Below are 23729 nucleotides of genomic sequence, written 5' to 3'. Positions count from 1 at the left end.
GTGTGTGTGTGTGTGTGTGTGTGTGTGTGTGTGTGTGTGTGTGTGTGTGTTGTTTAATTTTGAGATGGTATTAGAGGTTGGCCTTGAATTCTTATTCTTCTTTTCTTTATCTCCCAAATGCTAAAATTTATTATAGACTCTACCACAGCCTCATCCTAGGTATATTTTAGAAAAATATGAGCGAATCCTTTGGTAGCCCTTACTTTTGATATGTGAAAGGATTTTCTATTCTGATTTAGAAATCTGTTAGGAAAATAGCTTAGGTATGTTACTGTGAGCTTAATATAAATACAAATACACAGTTCTTTTGTGGATTGACTGGACTTCAGACCAAAAGTAGTGTATTTAAATATGTCTTGCCATGAAAGTGGGTGAGGGTTGACAGTGTGACGGATGGGCAAGAGTAGAGGAATGGGGAGAAAAGTAGGGAGCAGTAAATAGGAGCAAAGCCATGTACATATAAAAGTGCCATAATGTAGCCCATTTTATATGCCCTAAAAACAAAATTAAATAAAATGCTATTCATAACTAAAAGTTTTAGGTCAGCAAAATGGCTCAGTGACACTTGCATAGTTATAGTTGGCAGACTGGGTTCTATCACTGGAACCTATGTAAAAATGGGCATCACACAGTTGTCCTCTGGCCTCCACATGAGAACCATGGTACATGTGTTCAAACACGCATCATGCATATATATACAATAAGTAAAAGTTTAAAGTTTCCACAATTGCATATGGTAGGTTTGAAAAATAAGACATTTTATCTTGTTTTGGATATAAAGGACTGAGATACTCAAGTTAGCTACCTTTTTTTTTTTTACTTGTACTTTTTTGCAATTTATCCATACTTGACTAGTTTGACTCATCAGAAGAGCCAGTATCTCTGCCATGCTCATTGCTGAACATTCTCTTTGTGATTTTGTTACTAGAACTGCTTACAAGTGAACAGATAATATCTATAGAGCTAAGAGGAAACACTTTGGAGGGTGGTTTCTTTGCATGTACTACCACATTTACAGTGAGTATTGGTGAAGAGGGGGATAGAAGAACATCATTGGTTGGGCAGTAGTTATGAGCTGCCCTGTATTTGCAGTATTTATTTTTGTTCTTTATAGAGAATCTTTTTCTAACTCCATTTTTTTTTTTTTTAATTGATTTGACTTTCTGAGACAGACTCTCACTGTGTAACCAAAGTTGTTCTTGAACTCTCTGTGAGGGCCAGGCTGGCCTAAGGCTCATGAGCTTCCTGACTGCTGGGATTATAAGTGTGTGTACCACCATGACCTGATAGCAAATTCAACTTTAACTGTAATCTGGGGGGGGGGGTGGTGTTTTTATTGATTTAGTTATTAGCAAAGATTTACTTATTAGGTGATGGGATAAGGACTCTTACATATACTAAGATGTTCCTTTTTCAGCAAAAGCTCAACTTATTTTATTAATAAGATATGCAGATCACAAAAATACAGCATGACCTAATTCAGTTTTGCAGTACTTTGCTTCTAATTTAGGTAGTATAGAAAGGAGATTTTCATTTATATCACCGTGGTTATGCATTCTTAAACAAGTGTGTTGCATTCCTAAATGCAGTGTGCTGCATGCACTGCTGAGCATAATGTGAAAAGAAAAGTGCCATAAAAAGGCTAAGTACCCAATAACCAGCTAGAAAAAGCTTTTAATGGGTGGCTGGCATGCTCATTAGTCTGGTACACTAGTACTTGGGAGAGTGGTCACATGCAGTACGGTGCAATTTATTTTAGTTATTAGAGTCCAAAATAAGAGACTCAGAATTCACACTTAAATGCTAATGTGGTGTCTTACAGTCTAATTTAACTTAGGTTAGGAGACTTGGTTGAAATGTAAAGTGTAGATGTTATTAGTAAAGGTCATCAACTTCAGACTTTTGTCTAAAATATTCTTCCAATTCTTTGATTCAGTTTTAGTTTTGTAACTCTTTCAAATATTTGGATGTATAGTATAGTTTGCTATAGATGCTTTCAACTTTTATGAGTGAGAATTATTCTAAGTAACACTTTTTATATTAAGATAGTAAATGCACATATAAAAAGACTAAAGTTGCAGAAGAAAATGAGAGGCACTCTTTATAGATTACTCTGAAAAACATTTAGGGTATGAAACTAAAACTAGATCCCTTTTGTTTGTTTTCCTAGGTAGGTTATTGGTATGTAGGTAATGTTGCTCTTAATTTTCTTTTCTTTTCTTTTTCTTTTTTTTTTTTTTTTTTTTTTTTTGGTACTGAATGTTAAACCCAGTGCCTTACACGTGCTAGGCAAATAGTCTACCATTGAGGTATATCATTAGTGCCTTTTTAGACAGTCTGGTTAATTTCCTGTTGGCCTTGAACTTTAATTCTTATGCCTTAGTTTAGCTCTGGAATGAAAAGCCACTATACTTTTGGTTCTTTTGGCTTAGCCTGAAGCCACATCTTTTTTTTTTTTTTTAATTTTTTAAAAACTAATTAAACAAATCGCAAAGTATTTGCTACAAAATGAAAATTATTGGCTATATGAATTTTAATTCCTGCCATGGATAATTGTAACAAACTGCTGATTTCATTCTTAGAAAGGAACAGGTGAGGTTTTACGTATCAGCTGAAGTTGGGTCCATGTAAAGTTCTTTCTTGTTTTTGTTTTGAGACTGGGTCTCATGGAGCTCGTGATGACCTCGAATCCCTGATCTGCTGAGAATCCCATCCCCACCCCCACCCCCCAAGTTCATGCACTGGTTTGTACAGTGCTGGAGATCAACTCAGGTGTACATGCTAGGCAAGGTTCTGCTAACTTTGTTATACATACTTCCATATAGATAATTAAATTATGCTAGTTTTAATTTAATTTAATTTTTTATTTTACATTTATTTGTTTGTTTGTTTGAGGCAGGGTTTCTTTTTGTAACCCTGGCTGTCCTGGAATTTCTTTGTAGACCAGGCTGACCTTGAACTCAAGAAGATCTGTCTGCCTCTGCCTCTTGAGTGCTAAGATTAAAGTGTGTCACCACACTTGGTATATAAGTTTTTGTTTTAAAGATTTTAGTTTTAATTATGTGTGTGTGGTGGTTGGGTAAGGAGAGAGGGTTGTGCACATGTATGCCTGTAACAACAGAATAGAAGAGGATCTATCAGATTCTGTGGAATTTGAGTTACAGGTACTAGGAACTGAAGCTGGGTACTCTGATGAACCATCTCTCCAACCAGATCTGTTAGTTTTTTTTTTATTTTGACTTTACTCTTTATTAATAGAGTACCATTAGCTATAACAAGATAGTGACAGTAAAATTTTTCAGCAACTCTTTGGGCTCGAGTTTCTGAAAGACCAGGCTGCCCACAAACTCAGATCCTCCTGCTTCTGCCTTCCAAGTACTAGAATTAAAGACTAGAATTAAAGTACTAGAATTAAAGTGTGCCACCACTTCCTGTCTATAATAGTCATTTTTTATTTTTAAAAGTTTAAGACATGATATTCAATAAAGTGTACAGCAGTAAATTTTCATGTATACACACACATGCATTTTCATGCACTCATTGTTACAATCTAGACATTTATTACTATTTTCCAAAACTCTTTCTATACTTGTTTAAATCACCCATTACTCTGTTAAAATATGTAGATGGTTTTCCATGTTGGAGTTAATCTCTCTTAGAGACTTCCACATCTTCAGTTTGTGCCGGTGTTTTTCTAGGTTGTTGTCTAGGTTAGGGTCCTTGAATTTTATTTTCAGTATTTTTTTCTATGTCTGGGTGCTATTACATCGTGATTCTTTGTCTGTCTGGATTTCCTCAGGGGGATGTTGAGACCAGTTTTTTTTTTTTTTTTTTTTCTTTCTTTTGGTGTAGTCCAGGCTTTTCTGGAACTCACTCTGTAGACCAGGCAGGACTGAAGATCTTCCTGCCTCTGCCTCCCAGGTGCTGGGATTTTAAAGGCAGGTAGCACACTGCCAGCTAAACTTGCTTTCTTACACATCCTGTCTAGGTTTGGCATCACCCACAGTGCTCTGGGCTCCTCCTTCATCAAGAAAATGCCCCAAAGATTTGCAGGCACTTTCTTAAATTCTCTCTTCCCAGATGACTTCAGCTTGTATCAAGTTGACAGACAAAAACAAAACAAAACCTAATCAGCACATCATGTCTTTTGAGAAATGTCTTTTAGAAAATACGTTTTTGAAATCATGAAGATATCTTCTTTCTAATTTCTCTGTGATTGGTGGTTTGGCTATTACATTCTAGATTGAAAATAGTTCTTTTAGATTTTGAAGGAATGCTTTATTTTTGTTTAGTTTTTTATTGTTGGATGCTGATAGGACACTTTGCTATTTCTTTGATATCTCCCATTCCTAAAAAAACTTCAAAGTTTCTTTTTCTCTTCTTGCCCTTAAGTATTTTGAAATACATCACTGTGATGTGCTGTGGTGTAGAGTGAATTTTTTTTTTTCATGGCTCTTAGTGTGTAAATGGTGGCTATTGATTCTGAGAATTTTCTTCTACTTATTTCTTGTCCTTGATTTTTTTTTGGGGGGGGGGGCAGCTATTTCTCTCCTAGATGAGTTGTATATCTTCTTTTTTTCCTGTTTCCAATCTTTTGGTTCTCTATGCTATGAATTTGTCTGAATAGCTGGTAAGGTTTTTTTTTTTTTTTTGCTGTGATATTTTAATTTCTAAGAAGTTAAAAAAAAATCCTTTTTTCATGTATAAAAGGTAATTTCTGGAACTGGAAAGTGGTATGATGGAGAAAGTGCTTGATGTGTTACTGACTTTTTTTTTTTTAATTTCTCAGTGTAGCCTTGGCTGTCCATGACTTGTTTAGTAGACCAGGCTAGCCTTGAACTCACAGCATTCCACCAGCCTCTGCTTCCCTGAGTGCTGGGACCAAAGGCATGTGCCACTATGCCTGGTGTGTTACTGATTTTTAAAGGATTATATAGTAACCAGGTCAGGTAAATGGAATATGTGCTGTGAGAGAAGGCCTTTATAAGAAACTTGTAACCACAATTTTGAAAGGACAAAAGTCTTTTATTGTTTTATACTTTGTATTTCTCCTTATGTATGTGCACCTGTGTGCAGTGTGTATCCATGTTCTGTATGTGGAGCTCAAGAGATTGACATTGGGGATCTTCCTAAATCGTTCTTATTTTATGAGAGTCCCCACCCCCCACTAGACTGAGAGGTCATCAGTTCAGTTAGACTGGCTAACCTGTTAGCCAGTTCAGTTAGACTGGATCCTCCTGTCTCCTCTTACCTAGGGCTGGGATTACAGCAGGAATTGACCTTGGGACTAATTGATCATTTTCACTCTCGCTCATTCATTCATTCATTGTGCCAGGGTGTCTAGGTAGTCCTGGTTGTCCTGGAACTAGATATGCAGGCCAACGTGGCCTCAAACTCGCAAAAAATCCTTTCGCCCCCTATTTCCTGAGTGCTGCTACCACACCTGGCATAGTAATGTTTCATTCTTGAGTGTCATCACTCCCAACCCCACCCCTTATTGTAAGTTTTCAGCCCAATTTTTTAAATGTTTATTCTTTTTAAGTTTTAGATTTTATAAGGTTTATAGTTTAAGTGTTTAGTCTTTCTTCTTTTCTTCTCCGCTCCCATCTTTCTTTTTTCTCATATTATATAGAGATGAAGAAATAGGTGTCAAAAAGATTAACTGGTATTAGTTTGCTGGTAGATCTACATTTATTTAGTCAGGTCTTCTAGGGAAATAAATTACAGCTGTAGTGGAAAGAGGGTACCATATAGTATATTTGGATTCTGGTGACAGTATTTTACATTTTTTTCCTAATTCCAGGACAGCATGATATATTAAAAACAGGGTATAAAACTTTGTTAGGATTTATAGATTTTCATATATATATATATATATATATATATATATATATATATATTTGTTTATGTATATGTGTTTGCATGCCATTATTATATAGTAAAACTATTGTGTAGAAATTTAAGTGTCAGTATTAATTCTAATTCGCCATCTTTATGCCTTTCTCATAATTAAGAGAAAACTATCAATAGTGACATCTAGACCGAAATTTTCCTATGTATGTTCAGAAATTCAGCATTATGTAAATGCTGCTATAAGCTCCTTTATAATACTATTCAGTGATCTTAATTTATGCAATACCAACTAGTTATGGTGGCTTGTACTTGGAAGGTTGAGGCAAGAGTATGAGCTTGAATTTAAGACTAGCCTGGCTATAGAATAAGACTGTCAAAGAACTTAGGTAAACTTAGGTAAAACTTAGGTCTGTGCTTTTTTAAATATCTTTTAAAGTTTAAGTTTATACTTACCTCAAGAGGTACTTTAAGAGAGTTATTTTTAGATTTATTTTCTGTATGAATGTTTTATCTGCATGTGTATGTCTGTGTATTATGTACATGCCAGATGTCTACCAAGGCCAGAAGAGGTCCTTAGAACTAAAGTTATGCATTGTTGTGAGCTACCATGGCTGCTGGGACTTGAACCCAGGTCTTCTGAAGAACAGGATCTTTTTAATGCAGAACCAACTCTTGAGCCCATTTGTTTGAGACAAGGTCTCACTATAAAGCCCTAGCTTGCCTGGAATTCATAAAGAGCCATTTACTTCCTGAGTGCTGGCTAAGAGGTGTTTTTGTTTGAAACAAAAAATTTTTTTTTCTTAAGATCATATGTAACCAGGTGTGGTGGTGCATGCCTGTAATTCCAACACACATGGAAGGAGAGGCAGGGGAATCACCATTAGTTTGAGTTGAGGCCAGCTTGGTCTACAGAGTGAGAGAGAGAGAGAGAGAGAGAGAGAGAGAGAGTATGTGTGTGTGTGTTACTATAGTGTTAGGGAAATAGAAACAAAATCCTGAGGGCTTGCTGACTAGGCAGTCTAGCTGAATCTGTGAGTTCCAGGTTTTGGAAGAGACTGCTCAGAAAATAAGTAGAGTGATAGAAGACTGTTTGGAATTGGATACCCTTACTTCTGTTTTTTCATCCTCTGTCTTTTAGAAATGACAAGGATTAAATGGATCCCTTGGCCACCCTGGCTATTGTTACTTAAATATATGTCAAGATACTTCACCACCCTTCCATAATCTAAGAAATAAATATGTAGTAAAAGAGCACAGGAAACCAGTTAGTTCTCTCGGGTCTCTCAACAACTGTTACCAGATATTTGAAGAATTGATTAATGATTGAAGAATTGATTAATGAAGTTGGCAAAACAAGTCTTTTTTTTTTTTCCTGTGGTTTTAGAGTAATCAAGATAACAAAATTTTAGCTGTTTTTGGAAGAAGTTTTAAAAGTTTAGCATATACTAAAGTTGGATGAGACAGAGGTCTATAAAATTATAATAGACTTATTGGCTGTCCTGATTGTCTCAGCTCTTGACTTTGTTTCTTCAACTAATAAGTAAAAATAGAAAAATTATATATATATGAGTACCATATGTTTTAATATATATACATTATGTAATATTTAAGTGAGGCTAAGCATATTTATCTTAATATCATTTCTTTCAAGATTCTTTCATACAGTTTTTTGCGATGAATATACGTAATTGTTCTCTAATAACCTAAATGTGCGTTAAATAGTGTCTCAGAACCTCTTACCCCATCCAGTTGGAACTTGGTGCTCATTGGAAAAACTTGCTAGTTTTTGAGTCTTTATACTATGAAATGGTTGCAGAGTGCTATTTTATTGTGGTTTTGATTTGTATTTGTCTCATGATTAATAACATTGAATATCTTTTAATGACTGTAGCTAGATCTCTTCAGGTCCTTTGCCCATATTTTGATTTGCATTATTTGTGCTTTTATTGTACTTATAAAAGTTTTCAGTGTAGACAACACAGAAATCTTTTTTTCTGAGATATGGTTAGCAAACATTTTCTTTGCTTTTTGGGTTGTATTTTCTTTTTTTTTTGGGGGGGGTTGTATTTTCAATTTTTTGGTAGTGTGAAACGATGCTTTAGCACCTCCCTCTTCCCCCCCCCCCAAAAAAAAAACCAACCCAAAAATAGGAGCTAGAGGTTAACCCAAGGGCTTCAAGATTTTTTCTTACATTGAAGTATTTTGGTATCCTTTAACTTTAAAAAAAACTTTTTTTTATGTGTGTGGATATTTTTGTTTTTTTGAGACATGGTTTTATATATCCCTGACTAACTTGGAACTTGCTGTGCAGACCTGGCAAACTTAGAGCACTTCTAAACCATTTTGTTGACCCGTTTCTTGTTTTTATCAACCACCCTGTTTGGATTTTTTCTCTTCTGTATCAGTCTGTCACTCAAGTACCTGAATCCCTGATTTACAAGAACAAATGTCTGAGAATCAAATTGGACTTTGCACCTTCCTTTATTAGTTAACCTCCTTTCCCTTTTTTCTCTTGTAGCCCAGACTGCCCTTGAACTTATTGTGTAGCCAAGTATAGCCTTGAATCTTAACAACTCCTGCTGACTCCCTAACTGATCTCTTCCCTTCCTCTTTCCCCTCCCTCTTTTTTTTCCCTTTCATTTTTTCACTCCCTGTTTATTTTTTTTTCATGTGTATGTGTGTAAGCTTATGCACTTGTATAGAGGTAAGAGGAAAATTTGGGAGAATCAGTTTTCTTCTTTCACCCTGTGTTCCCTGGATTGAACTTAGGTTATCAACCTTGCCGGCGAGGTCCTTTGCTGCCTTAGCTGTCTCACTGGCCCTTGACTCAACCTTCTAAGTGCTGGGGTTACAGATATATATCACCATGCTTGGCTTTGATTTTTCTTTTATATTCTTTATTTTTTCTCTCAATTATCACATTGTTGTGTGTGTGTGTGTGTGTGTGTGTGTGTGTGTGTGTGTGTGTGTGGTAGTACACATATGGAGGCCAAGTTCAATTCCCAGCACTGTGGGAACTAAGATCCTTACTGTTACCATTCTGCAGAAAGGGACTCCAGAATAGAGAAAGGGCAAAATGGCTGGTGTGCTAATGACATAAAATAGTGGTTTTTAGGTCCTTGACCATGAGAAATTCCTGCTCTTTTCCCCGTAGGCTGGGACTTAGCATAGCTCTTTCCTATTGATTTAGGATGTAAAACCTTACCCAATGAATAATTTGGGGCTTAAGGCCCATTTTCCCCCTAATTGAGATTTTTCTGAGCCTGGAAATTAGTCACATAACGTCCCAGCTCTTAGAGTTCTGAGACAAGCAGGTGATAGCTACCAAGTAGCGAAGAGAGCCTTTAACTAACTGCTGAGCCATCTCTTCAGCCCCTAACAGTTTATTTCTTACAGCACTCACATCTAGGCAGCTTACAACTACCTGTAATTCCAGTTCTAGATTCGGTACCTCTGGTTCCAAGGGCACCTCATCTATTTCTAAACACATACATATACAGTTAAAAAAAAAAAAAAACAACTTACATGTTCAGAAAATCCTGAGCTTGCCCATCCATCCATCCATCCATCCATCCATCCATCCATCCATCCATCCATTTATCCATTTGTCTATCTATCATCAGTCTATCTATCTGACTGTCTGAGGCAGGGTCTTAACTATGTAGCACTGTCTGTTATGGAACTCACTATATAGATCAGGCTAGCCTCAAACTCACAGAGATCCTCCTCATCCCTCTGCCTTCTGAGTGCTAGAATTAAAGGCAAGGGCTACAACATCTGGTCTCTGAGCTTTATTTTGAAGTTACTAGGTAGGTACAGCTCCTGAGAAACAGCTCCCAGTGTAGTTCTTTGGTCTCCACCTGCACACAGAGAAAGAAGACTGTCCTGGTGTTGTTTTTTTTTTTTTTTTTTTCTCTAGGAACAGTTTGCATTTGGAAACTCTACTTAAATGAATAAAGCTTCCTTTTTGTTACAGTTTTTCTTTTTTCTTTTAACTTTGCCATCTGTTCTGGTTTGGTAAATAGACTCCTGGAAATATGCATTTGAAAAGTGTTTCGTTTGGAGATTTTCTTGATTTTTCTGTTTTCTTTTTCTGGGAAGTATTTTATTTGTTTGTTGGAAATTTTGTGATTGCTCTTGCCTATCCTTCTTAATCTCTTGCCTGATAGTCTTATTTTGTCAATATTTTTTGTGCCCACTCCTGGCAAGCTTTTGGTTTTGAGTATGTCTTTGATTTCTGTAAGTTCTTTGGTCTTATTCCTGTCATCTCTTTGTTTTAGAAGCATATTATATTTTAAGTACTGTAAAAGCAGGTTATTCCTCCTGACTCTTTTTTTTTTTCCCTCTGAGAGCCTTGAATTCTTTTTTTCTTTTTCTTTTTCTTTTTTTCTTTCTTTTTTTCTCATCCTGCTAAATGCTGGGATCACTGGCGTACCTCACAAGGGGTCCCAGTCGCATCTCATTTGGCCTATTTCCTTAAGTCAGTGCTTCATTATGCATTCTGAAACCTAACAAACTGTCTTTATACCCTAAACTTATTTTCTTGACCCCCCCCCCCAAAAAAAAAAGCAGTTTCGGATATCAGGGTTATTCATTAAGGTGAATTCATTAAGACGCTCATTAATTTTGTAATATCTACCACCAGTACCACATTCGTCATATAACAGAATAAAGGATAAAATACCTATAACTAATATTTTTCTCATTTAAAATTGCTATTATATTCCATTAAAGAATATATCAGACTAAAATAATTATGACTTATTTTAAAACATTGACAGAGTTCCTAAAATTTTCTGTAAACAGTAATTGGAATTTGTACTTCAGTTGTTTCATACTGTTGTAGTACCTGCCTGAAATTATTTTTTAACACAATAACTAACATCAATTAGTGGTACTTATTTTTAAAGGATGGATGGATGCTCAGGTTTTTGCTAAGTCAGTGTGGTACACAGTGATAAGGAGGAAGGACTCTAGTATTGACCTAAAATATTTTAATCAAAGGATTCCAGACATGTTACCCATATTCTGATATGTAGACTTATCGTGTGGGGTCTGAATTTAATACTAAGACTTAGGATATTACCAGATGTAGAACATTTTAAAACTAAAAGGACTTGAGGACTAAATATTTTTTGAGATAACAGGATACAGGTTTACAAAGGTTCAGTTTTAATAAAAGGTAGTTTCACTGCTTCAATTGTGAATTGGTTGGAACTTTTCTTCTGGGGCTAATAAGAGGTCCCCAAAAGGAAGAGGTTGGTATAAAAACAAATAAGGCCAGAGAGATAGCCACTTAGAAGATGTGAAAAACTGAAGTTTTAGAACATTTTGTAAATAGAATTTATTTACTTTTTAGTAGTAAGAGCAAGACCTGTGTGATGGGGGACTCGTGCCATGGCACATACGTAGAGGCCAGCAGGCCACTTGTGGGAGTCAGTTCTCCCACTGTGTGGGTCTGCAGGAGTGCACTCAGGGCACCAGGTTTGCCTGGCAAACACTTTTTAAATTCACTGAGCCATCTTGCTGTCTCCACCTTTTTAATTGTTTTTAATGAAATAATTTTTCTTTTTAAATTTTTTTATTTTTGAGATTATAATATAGTTACTTTATTTCCTCCTTCCCACGCCTCCCTCCAAACCTTCTTATATGCCTCCTTGTTCTTTCAAATTCAGTCTTTTCTTCATTTGTTGTTATGTGCACATATGTATATACACATATGTCTTTTTACTAAATAGAACCTCTCAGCCTATATAATGTTACTTGTATGTATGTTTTCAAGGCTGCCCATTTGGTATTAGATAACCAGTTGGTGTGCTCTTCCCTGACAAAGATTATTTCTCCTACTCTTAGGTATTTCTTAGTTGCTTGTAGTTCTTTGTGTAGGGTTGAAACTTTGTGGACATTCTAAATTAAAATTCTTTTTAGGACAATAAACTGAAGTTGGTTATACTGTACTAAGCATTGGTATTGTATTTTTCAGAAAGATGAAATCAATAAAAAAAATTAGAGTATCTATGGTATTGAAATTGACCAGCAATTGTGAGCCTTCCTATGTGAGTGCTGGGAACCAAACTTGGATCCTCTGAAAGGGAGCAGTAATCATTCTGACCTACTGAACCTTCTCTCCCCAATCCTAGTGCTTTAGTTATTGTTGTTGTTTGAGGTAGAGTCTCATTAGTAGTCTAGACTGGTCTCAGATTCATAATCCAGACTCAGACTTCCACAGAAACATAAGATGTATAGAATTTTAACAGACAAATATCAGCTTAAACTAACTTCATTATCCAGTGTCCTAAATCATTTGCAAAACTAATGACAACGGTCAAAACCTCTGGCAAGATTAGATCCCCAATACCCCAGGTTAAAGTAACAATGAACTGAGCTTCTAAAATTTGTTTTGTTTATGTGTGTTGAGATAATTGAGGTAGTCTCACTGTGTAGTTCAGGCTACCTTGGAACATGTATGTCTGTAATCTAGGTTAGTTTCAAACTCATGATCTTCCTTTCTCACCCTTCCCAGTGCTAGTAATACAGGTATGAGCTACCATGTCTGGTAATAAAGTATATTTTAAATCAGGTACAATTGCATATTCCTGTAGTCCTCTAATTCGGTGGCTGAGACAGGAGAATCACTTTAGCCCAGGAGTTCAAGACTAGCCTGAGTAACATAGCTAGACTTCAATCTCTTGTGCTTCTTTTTCCTTCCTTAGCTTTTTATATTTTTGTTTATATTTTAGATAAGGTCTATTTGATCAGACTGGCCTTGAACTTTGTCCTTCTAATTTAGCCTCCCCAGTATCTTTTAAGAGTTAAAAAGACTGAAAATGAAGTAACAATGCTGTGGTGGTACAATGAAGAATTGATCTAATATGAAATGAAAATGTACTAAAATCAAATACTAAGTGAGAAGTACTCCCACCTTCCTCAGTCAGCTAACCTCAGTCACTTCGACTAATTTCTGGAAAGTTCATACTTTTAGAGATAACTAAGAATACGTTAATTCTGTCATGAATAATGAGCCCTAGTGGGCAGATTAGGTGACTTTTTGGATGAAGGGACACAGCTTTTTATTGGAGAGTTGAAATAAAGTACAAAAAGATGGGAAAGCCTTAAAAAAAAAAAAAAAAAAAAGAAAAACCTATTTTGTTTATTATACATGCAGTGTTCTCCCTGCAGGTACACCTGCACACCAGAAGAGGGCACCAGATCGCATTATAGATGGTTGTGAGCCACTGTTTGGTTGCTGGGAATTGAAGGAACGCAGCGGTATATCTGCCTTCCTGAGTGGAATTACAGACGTGCACCACCACACCCAGCTTAAACATTACTTCAAGAAATTATTACTTAATTTTGTTGTTGTTGTTGGAGTTTGGATATGTGTGTTAACTGTATTTAGAGGTGAAAGGAAACTTATGGAAGCCAGTTTTTCTTCTTCCACGTTTACACAGCTTGTTAAAGACCTGGTGGCATCTCACCAACTCAGTGAAATGTTTTTGCCAGTCTTATAGTAAAAAATTAGAGAAAGAGCAAGATTCTGATGAGGAAGAAGTCCAAAGAGGATTTGGGAGAACTTGCTTGCTTATGAAGCAGGGATGGAATGGAGGCTAGAGGGGACTGTTGTAATTAAACTGATTATTATGATTCATTCAAATGTATAGGGTCCCTGCTGAATGAGGAAAGATGAATCTCTTCTTCAGGCATTGGGTTCAGTAAAAGATGGCTAGAAAACTCTCCTCTTAATAAAGTCTTAAGTATGATCATGTTCTCTCCTACCTCACTTACCCAGACTCTTTTTTTCTTAGGTTTTTTTGTTTTTTCTTTTGTTTTACTTTCCTTTTAACTTAGTGCCTGTCATACTTTATAGCCCAAGCTAACACTCCTTTCAACTTAACTTCACAAGTGCTAGGGTTATTAATATGTGTCACCATGCCCAGTTTTAGCTTTGTCTGTTTAATAATATTTGTGTATGTACATGTCTGTGTGTGTGTTTTGTGTGCATGTTTGTTTACGCCATAGAACATTTTTCAGGAGTACCCTCTTTCCACCATGTAGGTAGTAGGGATTGAACTCAGGTCATCTGGCTTGTGGGCAAGTGCCTTTACCTGCTGAGTCACCTCTCTGGCCCTTAGTCTTGATTTTTGATACAGTGGAAGGAATAATGAGTAGGAGTGATGACTTCTCCCCTTCCTCATACTTCCTATAGATACATTTGAGTCTGACTGCTTGACTCTGTAGAGTTTTTGTTGTTGGGATGTTCTGCTTCGGTTTGGAAATGGTCTTGTTTGTTTTTTGTTTTGGAGGGAAATGGTGTTATTAGCCTGGTCTGACCTGAGTCCTGAGACTATAGGTATGCTGTCACCATGCTTGACCTGTGTTTTATATTCTTTATGGGTGTCCATGCCCCCCCCCCCCCCCCCATATTTCAGACTCACTTGCATTTTCATTTGGAAGCATCTGGTTTATGTTTACCTTTCCCTTATATCTGGAGCAGAGTCTGAGACCCTGGCATATGTCTTTTATACCCTTGCCTCATTTAAATCCCAAAGTTCAATTAACAATGATGATTTAAGAAAAAAAATAATACGCAAAGATGGTTTGTAATAACTGAAATGAAAATTATTGACGATTGTGATATCCGTGAGAATAAGGAGCTGAGAGCAAGCACCGGAAAATGAGAAACGGTTAAGATATGTCACACATGCACACATGTATGCATTTTTACAAAAGATTTATTTATTTGTATTTTGTGTGGATTGGTGCTTAGCCTACCTGCATGTTTGTTCAAGGATTCAGATCACCTGGAACTGGAGTTACAGACAGTTGTGAGCTGACATGTCGTTCTGGGAATTGAACCTGGGTTCTCTAAAAGAACAGCCAGTGCTCTTAACTGCTGAGCCATCTCTTCAGCCCCATATGTATGCATTTCTACACATGAAATCTTATAAAGAGTGAAGGATGGGAGGAGATTATTTGATTGAGAGCGAGAGAATTTTCCTGAGTTAAACACAAACACTTGAAATTTTTTATTTAAAAAATGCAATTAGAGCAGGCATTGATGATTCACAACTATAATCATAGCATTTGGTAGATTTTGAGGCAGGGCTGCAAATTCCAAGTCTTCTGGTAATACATACCAAACCCCCAGAAGAGTAAAAAGAAAAGGTTGTTTAAGTATATTAATAACACTGATAAAGTAAGCAGTCGGATATGATTTTACACTTATCAAATTGACAAAGTTGATGTGTGGTGGATAACTACCACATGTGCTCTTGAGTACGTATAGCAGTAGTAACCTTCAGACATTAGCAAGTGTCTAGACTTTGTAGGCTGCTATAATGAAATTTAGGTATTAATTTATAAATAATAGAAAAGATTTCATAGTTCAGGTAACTAGGAAGTTCTAGGTTAGGTTTCCAGCAGGATCCATGTCTGGTGAATACTTATTGTGCCTCAGAGAACTTGTATCATGTTCTTGTTGCATCCTCACATGGTGGAGGGGATGAAAAGATTAATTTGTTCTCTGAAGCACCCTCCCCCCACACACATAGAATAAACCCACCACCTGAAGGACCTAATGTGAGCTAGGCGCAGTGGTGCACGTTGTAATCCCAGCACTGGGGGAGGCAGAAGCAAGCGGATCACTGTTGAGGCCAGCCTGGTCTACAAAGTGAATTCAGGACAGCCAAGACTACACAGAAAAACTCTTGTCTTGAAAAACCAAAAATATAAAACAAAGAAAGAAACAGAGAGGGAGAGAGAGAGATTTTAATGTGAATCTTTAAGACCATAACAAAAGAGCAGAAAAAAAATTACATTTTAGTTATTGAAGTATCATTTTTTAAGTGACATTGTATGCACAACTAATGGACACTACTATCTAGTGCAAAGTCTGATAGCTAATGATTTCCAGGTAGTGATTAATCTTGAGTGGCATTTGGGGATAGCTATAATCATTTGTTATTTGGTTAAGTCTATTAGTAATAAAGATTGCAGGTAAGGGCGAATACTGTTAGATGTTTACATTTGTAATTAAGAGATGGTACATTTTAAATCATAGTTAATGAAAATCTTTAAAAAGATTTAGATTTATTTTACATATGTGAGTGTTCTGTCTACATGTATGTATGTATGTACACCACATACATACCTGGTGCCAGAGGAGTTCAGAAGAAGGTGTGTTAGATTCCCTGGTACTGGAATTATGGATGGATTTGTGCGATATTATGTTGGTGCTGGGAAGTGAACCTGGCGCCTCTGCAAGACTAACAACTGTCCTTAACTGATGAGCCATCTCTCTAGTCCTGTATGTTTATAAATAAGTTTGTGGTATTAGAGTTTGTCTTTTTTTTTTTTTTTTTTTTTTTTTTTTTTTTTGAGACAGGGTTTCTCTGTGTAGTCCTGGCTGTCCTGGACTCACTTTGTAGACCAGGCTGGCCTCTGCCTCCCTGAGTTTAAGCTCTGGGATTACAGTTATGTACCACAACACCCAGCTCAACCATATGATTCTTACATATCTAAATTCAGGGTAGTGTTCATTCAAGGGTAAGTTAGAGGAAGGAGGGGCCACTCTAGTTATACAGTGTAATATCAAATCACATTTAGTTTTGCTGGGAGTACTTCATTAAAGTATCTATACTGAGAGTGCCTAAAGATAGTTTCCATTTTAATAAATAGATCAAGACATTATGTATGTATAAAAACAACTTGGATTTTTTCCCCCATTTTTCATCTCAGATAGGAAATAAATTAGCTACTGTAAAGGTGCCAAGAACTTTAAACACACACATGACAAAAGCATACTTACTAGATTGCTTGATTCTGATAACAATTTCATTAGGTGATACAGCATATTCATAAAGTTCTAATTGGAGAAAAGATAAAACCAAATTTATTATTTACTCTTTTTGTTTTGTTTTTCAAGATAGGGTTTCTCCATGCAGCCCTGATATTTAATCTTTTTGCCTTCAGATGCCCATGACTATTCTATGACATTAATTGCCTGTTTCTTACAGTTATTGACTTATTTTGGAAGTGGCAAGTTAACTGTATCTTACAAAATGAGAATATATTTTAGACATAAATCGACACTGATGATAAATAATCTCAAGCATCACTTTATAATCCAATTACCTTGAGTAAAAGTAGTCTGTTCTCAGACTCCTAAGGCATGCAGGTGGCTGTTATTAGTGTTTCTGTCTCATTTTAATGCTATTGATTATTAACACATAATTAGCATAGTATATATATTTTAGACAGATTTTTGAACTTGGCGTTTTCCTACCTCATCAGGCTACCTGAGTGCTGGGATTGCAACCAAATGCCATCATGACTAGTTTACTTAGCATCTTAATATAGCTGTGTTTTAACATGTGTTTTATTGTTTTTAAATCACATTGTTTTTTTTCCCCTTCTCTCCCCATTTAGGACCGAAAGTTAACAAAATCTGAAAGGCAGAGATTCAAAGAAGAGGCTGAAATGTTAAAGGGTCTTCAACATCCCAACATTGTTCGATTCTATGATTCCTGGGAGTCCACAGTAAAAGGGAAAAAATGCATTGTTTTAGTGACCGAACTAATGACATCTGGAACACTTAAAACGTAAGTCAATATTTTTATATTGATTACAATTTATTCACTTTGTATCCCAGCTGTAGTCCCCTCCCTTCTTCCTTCCCAATCCTACCCTCTCTCCTTCATCTCCTCCTATGCCCCTCTTGAAGTCCACGGATAGGGGAGGTCCTCCTCCCCTTCCATCTGACCCTAGCTTATCTGGTCTCATCAGAACTGGCTGCATTGTCCTTCTCTGTGGCCTGGCGCTCCCCCATCTGGGGGAGGCAGTCAAAGAGCTAGCCACTGAGTTCATGTCAGAGACAGTCCACCTGTTACTTTTAAGTCATAATTATTGGTATTTCTAAAATTGAGTAGTTTAGGGACTAGAAATCAATATCAAGGGTGCCCTCTAGTGGTCAAAATGAGATTAAACTATATTAAATATTTGATCACATTTTTAAAAAACTATGTATGCAGCTAGCTATTGTCCTATTTCTCATAGCACTAAAAGCTAAAACCAAAAAATGCTGGACATATTATTTACTTAAGAGAATGGATGGATGAAGAAATGGCTACAACTTTTTTTGTTTGTTTGTATTTTGAGACAGTGTTTCTTTGTGTATTCCTAGGTGTCTTGGAACTAGTACTGTAGACCAGGCTGGCCTCAGACTTAAAGAGATCTGTCTGTATCTGCCTCCTGAGTGCTGGGATTAAGGGTGTTGTGCCACCACTGATTTGCCCAGTGCTATACTTTTAAAATAACAAGTTTGCTAAGAATATTTGTTTATTGTATTGAAAGGAAACTTGTAAAGTAGATGATATAAGTTTGTCATTATGGAAGAAATTACCATCAAGTCCAAAGGAGGGTGTTGGATAGGCTGAAGCTGGAGCTATGTGTGGTTGTGAGCCACCAGACATGGGTGCTGGAAGCTGAACTCAGGTCCTCTGTAACATCAATCACTTTTAACTGCCAGGTCAGCTCTCCATCTCACTTTGGTGGTGGTTTCTAACTCATCCAGGCTCCTTATTCACATACCTGCTTCTTCTACCAGACCTTACTTTGTAGCATGGTATCTGAAGCTTCATAAGTACTTGCATGGATTAAAGAGAGTTGTGTGGTGGTTGTGTGTCTGTCTACATCTTGGAATTCTTTTCGCTGATACAGATACCTAGCTGCTTGTCAGCAGTGTGTCAGGACTACCTGTGAGCACACTACGGTGGTTTTACTTGTGTCTTGCTTGCTTATATTTTTTGTTGTTGTTGTTCTATTTGTTTTTGCTTGTTTATTGGTTTGTTTTGTTTTTTTGAGACAGGGCTTCTCTTTGTAGCTCTGGCTGTCCTGATGTGGGATCTATAGACCAGGCTGGTCTTAAACTCACACAGATGCACCTGTCTTTTCCACCTCTTCCTCTTCCTCTGGCTGATTTATTTGCTTTTTTAAATAATGATTTGTGGAGCCAAAGGGATGGCTCAGTGGCTAAGATCATTTGTTTGTCATGCAAAGGACCCATGTTTGATTCCCAGCATTCACACGGTGGTTTACAAACTTGTGTAATTCCAGCTTCAGGGGCTCTGATACCCTTGGACCTCTGTGGGCACCAAGCGTGTATGTGGTGCAAACATGAGTATACAGATAAAATAAAAGATGCACAATTAAATTAATAAATCTAATAAAAGTTTTTATGATTTTTTAAAAAAAAATCATGTATATGTATATCTGAGTGTATTTCATATGTGTGGGAGTCTTTGGAGGAGGGAAGAAAGTGACAGATCCCTTAGAGCTGAAATTACAATCAATAGTGGCCTGTCTCATGTGGGTGCTAGGCACTGAACTGTCTTCCTCTGCAAGTGCTCTTACTCATTGAACCATCTCTTCAGTTTCTTTTTTATCCCCCCCCCCATATTCATACCATGGTATGCATGCCTATACACATGCACACACACACACACACACACACACACACAAACACAGGGTAACATGTGCTTGGCAGTGGTGGCACACTGTCCACCTCTCAGGAGGTAAGTGGATCTCTTTGAGTTTGAGGCCAGCCTAGTCTACAGAGCAAGTTCCAGGATAGCCAAGGCTACCCATTAGTCAAAGTCACCCATAGTCATAAGTCAGTTTTACTAGATATGGTGCTTGAGGAATTGGGTACAAGTTTTTAGTATTCATGAAATGACAACCTGCATAGAGAAGGTTGAGAACATAACCTGCCTGTGTAATTGTCAATATAAAGGGTAAAGTTAGAACTCCAATCAGTAAAAAGTATAGAAAGCTTTGTCCCTTAGGATGAAAGTTGATGGAACTATTTGGAAAGGATTAGAGGTTTTGGTCTTGTTGGAGAAGCCAAATCTTATGCAGGCAGATGCAAACTATTATGAGATGATTATTGGAATGGTGGAGTCGTGCCTGGAAGATAGCATCCCACAGTTCTTATCCCTGTCTCTGGATCTTATATTTTTCTGCTCCAATTCTACAATCTTCCCTGAGATTTTGAAAGATTTTCACAAAGGTGCTATTCAAGGTTGGACACTCAGCTGTCAGTTATTCTGGGCTGTGAGTTTCTGCATTTACATTTGCGTCTGTTCATTGGAAAGAGAACCTTCTGTAAGGTTAAGAAAAGTATCTATGGGTATAAACTGGAACATTTAAAAGGCATGTGATACTATGTCAGTTTTGTTCAACAACAGTACTAAGTTCTTATCAGTGGTTCTCAAGTTGTAGTTTGCGACCCTTACAGGGGTCAAATATCAGATATTTACAATTCATAATAGTAGCAATGGTTAGGGTCACTACAACATGAGGAAGTGTATTTAAGGGTCACAGCATTAGAAAGGATGAAGACTCCTGCTTTAGATCCTAACCTGCCAGAGCCCGCCAGCAGAGTCGAACGTTTCTTGAGTTGGGAGTGAGGATTAAAATTAATAAACCAGCACACAACACACAGGAGACTTTTAAGAGGCTCCAGACATGATCAGCCAGCAGCCTGACTTTTTATTGCAGAGAGCTTTTTAGCCAGAGTAAAAACAGCTCAGAACAATGGGTTAAATTTACAAGGAGCTGAAGCAAGAGGTGTGATCTTCACAAGCTCTCCCAGCGCTGTCACAAACAAAAGGAGGTGGACTTGCAAATTCTTCCCTGGCTTCAGTGAAGGCCTGGTAAAAGCAGTCTTTCCTCTGAGATTTAAATATCAAAGCAGCTGCCAGATCAAGGGCTCCCGACCCTAACCCCCACCGCCCCTGCTATGGTTTTTGATCAGGTTTATAGTACCCCAAGTATGGTTTCATCCTCTGTTTAGCAATGATCCCTGAGCCCTAGAGGAAGGAGATATGGCGTAGACAGTGACATTTAGGGTTAAGAACTCTGTAGGCTCCAATTTTCTACATATTGACTAGTTTTCAGTCTCTGTATTAATCACTATCTACTGCAGAAAAAGAAGCTTTTCATGCTGATTGAGAGTGTACTAGTATATTGGTGCAATGATAAGCCACTAGGAGTCATTCTAATACTGTTCCACACAATAGTAGTAGTAGGTTTTTCCCTAGGGCTTATGACCTATGAGGCATGGTAATACCAGGCATGAGTTCTTTATTAAATCGAATCATAAAGTGATTGCTTACTCTCATGAGATTGTGTCAATATTGTATTTATGGCATATCTTGCCAGGCCAGTCCTTACTGTAGCTCACAGAGTTGTAAACTAGGTAGGACTGTTGATCGCTGTAGCATGCATAACACCTTCCAGGACTGTGAAAGTTTGTCAATTTGTCCAGCTTGAAGTTCTCAACTATATGTCTTCAACAATAGGGGCTTGCCGGCAATTTCTGGAGGGTAACCAACAATGGCAATAGGTTGTAATGTTTAGGGGTTTGTGGTATCTCAGTGGACAGCAACTCAAAAAACAGGTAACTCATTCCTGGTACTGAGGGGTCTTTTTTGTTGTTTGTTTTGTTTTTTCTTTTCATTAATTTAATTACTTTACAGTCTAATTTCAACCCCCTCCCTTCTTTTCTCCCAGTCCCATCCTTACACCTTCCTATCCCCTCTTCTCCTTCTCCTACTTTTCAGAAAAGAGGAGCCCCCCCTCCCAATGGGTACCAACCCACCCTGGCATATCAAGTTGCAGCAAGACCAAGTTCATCTTCTCCCACTGAGGCCAGACAAGGCAGCTCAGGTTGGGGATGGGGATCCAAAGGCAGGTAACAGAGTCAGAGACAGCTCCTACTTTGACTGTTAGGGGACCTGCATGAAGAGCAGGCTGCACATCTCCTACATATTTGTAGGAGACCTAGGTCCAGCCCATGTGTGCTCTTTAGTTGAGCCCCCGTGAATCCAGGTTAGTTTACCCTGTAGGTCTGCTTGTGTCCTTGATCCCTTCAGCTCCCTCAGTTCTTTCCCCTGCCTCTTCACAAGAATTCCAGACCTGTGCTTATTGTTTGGCTGTGGGTCTCTGAATCTGTTTCCATCAGCTGCTTGATGAAGCCTATCAGAAAACAGTTATGCCAGGCTCCTGTCTGCAAGAATAGCAAAGTATCAGTAATAGTTTCAGGAGTTGGCTCTCTCCCGTGAGGTGGGTCTCATTAATAATATTTTTATTAATTCTTAGAGAATTCCTTACAGCATATCTTGATTATATTCACCCAACTTCTCCCCAAAAGCAGGTTTTAAGGATTAAACATTAAAATTAGGGGACTGGAGAGATGGTTCAACAGTTAAGAACACTGGGTTCTCTTCCAGAGGACCCGAGTTTAAGTCCCAGCAGCCACATGATAGAGTCTTTAACTGTATCTAGTCTTAGAGGTCAGACACCCTCTTCTGGTCAGTGTTAGCACCAGGCACACACTTGGTGCATAGACATACATGTAGTCAAGACACTCTCTTGCCTTTACTATTAGGTTTACTTAATTGACACATTCAAATGTAGAATTTTATTTTAGTTTTACTTTTAGATTTTCTGATAGATACAGGCCTGGTGTGTAGGAATTTTTTTTTTTAATGATTACTGTACAGATCTTATCTATATTCTCACCTCTTCACAAGTTTAGTACTAATATTGTACAAGTTTACAATATCATGTCTCTGATTCTTGTTTTTATACTATGATTTTTTTAATATTTGACAAATGTACATTATATAGACCTTCCCAAAAATATTTTTTTTACTAATATGAAAATGGATGCTTTTTCTTCCCTCACCCTGTATATTCAAAGAAAATGCATATCAGAATTAATTCCCAAACAGTATCTTCTCTGCAGTGGTAGATATCATCAGAAACTTTTTGTGCCATTCTCTTCATATTAGTTGTCTGTGGGTTCTGTTGCATATATACATATTTCATTAGTTAACTGGAGACTTGCACAGAAAATATGCAGAACTGAGGCCTCTCCTTCTGTGACTACTTTCTGGAATTTCTTCCTTCTCTTCTTAAATATTTCATTTTTTTGAGATTACATCATCTCCCATTGTACCTGCTCCCGTTGGCTCTTTCAAATGCATTCCCCCTCTCCAATTGTTGCTACATACGAGTATGTTACATACATATTCCTAAGTATGTACGTACCTACTCAGTCTACATAATGTTATTTGCAGTATATGTTTTCGGGCTGACCATTTTGTGCTTGAGGACCTGTTGGTGTGCTTTTTCCAGGGAAAGACTAATTTTCTCACTCAACATTCCTGAGTTGCTTATAGGTCTTTGTCTAGGGTTGAGACTTTCTCCCTTCTATGGTAGCATGCCTATTGATATTGCTTTGTTCAGGAAATGTTTTAGCAGACACATTAAACTATAGGTGTAGCTTCTGACATTTCTAGAAAACACAGTCTCACAGCAAACTCCCTGTTCCCTTAACTTTTAAAAATCTTTCTGCCCCTTCTTCCACAGTGATCCTTGAGCCTTAGGTCCAGGAGTTGTGTTGTATATGTGTTAGTTATATCTGGGCTCTAAAACTCTGCATTTTGATCAGTTGTGCTATAGTGGTCTCTATCTGTTACTAAAAGGACTTTCTTCGCTGTGGGGTAAGAACTACACTATCTGTGGGCATAAAGACAAATATTTAGAATGTAGTTAGCGATTATGCTGGTGTAGGAAACTGGCGATTGTAGGTTCTTCAAGATCCATAACTTCATTACTCCTAGGTAGTTGGCTAGCTTTCTAATACAAGGCATGATGGCATGATTTTCCTTTTGTTAAGCTGCTCGCTTTCCTTTTCTTTCTTTCTTTCTTTCTTTCTTTCTTTCTTTCTTTCTTTCTTTCTTTCTTTCTTTCCTTCCTTCCTTCCTTCCTTCCTTCCTTCCTTCCTTCCTTCCTTCCTTCCTTCCTTCCTT

At 37.3% G+C, this 23729-nt stretch overlaps 1 protein-coding gene across 17 annotated transcripts in view; it reads left to right on the top strand.

Annotated features, from left to right (window-relative positions):
* The window catches only part of Wnk1 (WNK lysine deficient protein kinase 1), a 129664-nt gene that overhangs the window by 19184 nt on the left and 86751 nt on the right, over nucleotides 1-23729 (top strand). For all 17 annotated transcript variants that reach the window (XM_055604263.1, XM_055604262.1, XM_055604249.1 and 14 more), the window contains exon 2: nucleotides 17281-17453. In XM_055604263.1, the coding sequence (XP_055460238.1) occupies nucleotides 17281-17453 (173 nt within the window). The remainder of the gene's footprint in view (nucleotides 1-17280; nucleotides 17454-23729) is intronic.

Source organism: Psammomys obesus, unplaced genomic scaffold (assembly GCF_907164565.1).
Source record: "Psammomys obesus unplaced genomic scaffold, mPsaObe1.curated_primary_1811, whole genome shotgun sequence".
NCBI lineage: Eukaryota > Metazoa > Chordata > Mammalia > Rodentia > Muridae > Psammomys > Psammomys obesus.
The sequence above is the reverse complement of the archived record's forward strand: the minus strand, read 5'-3'. Positions and strand labels throughout refer to the sequence as shown.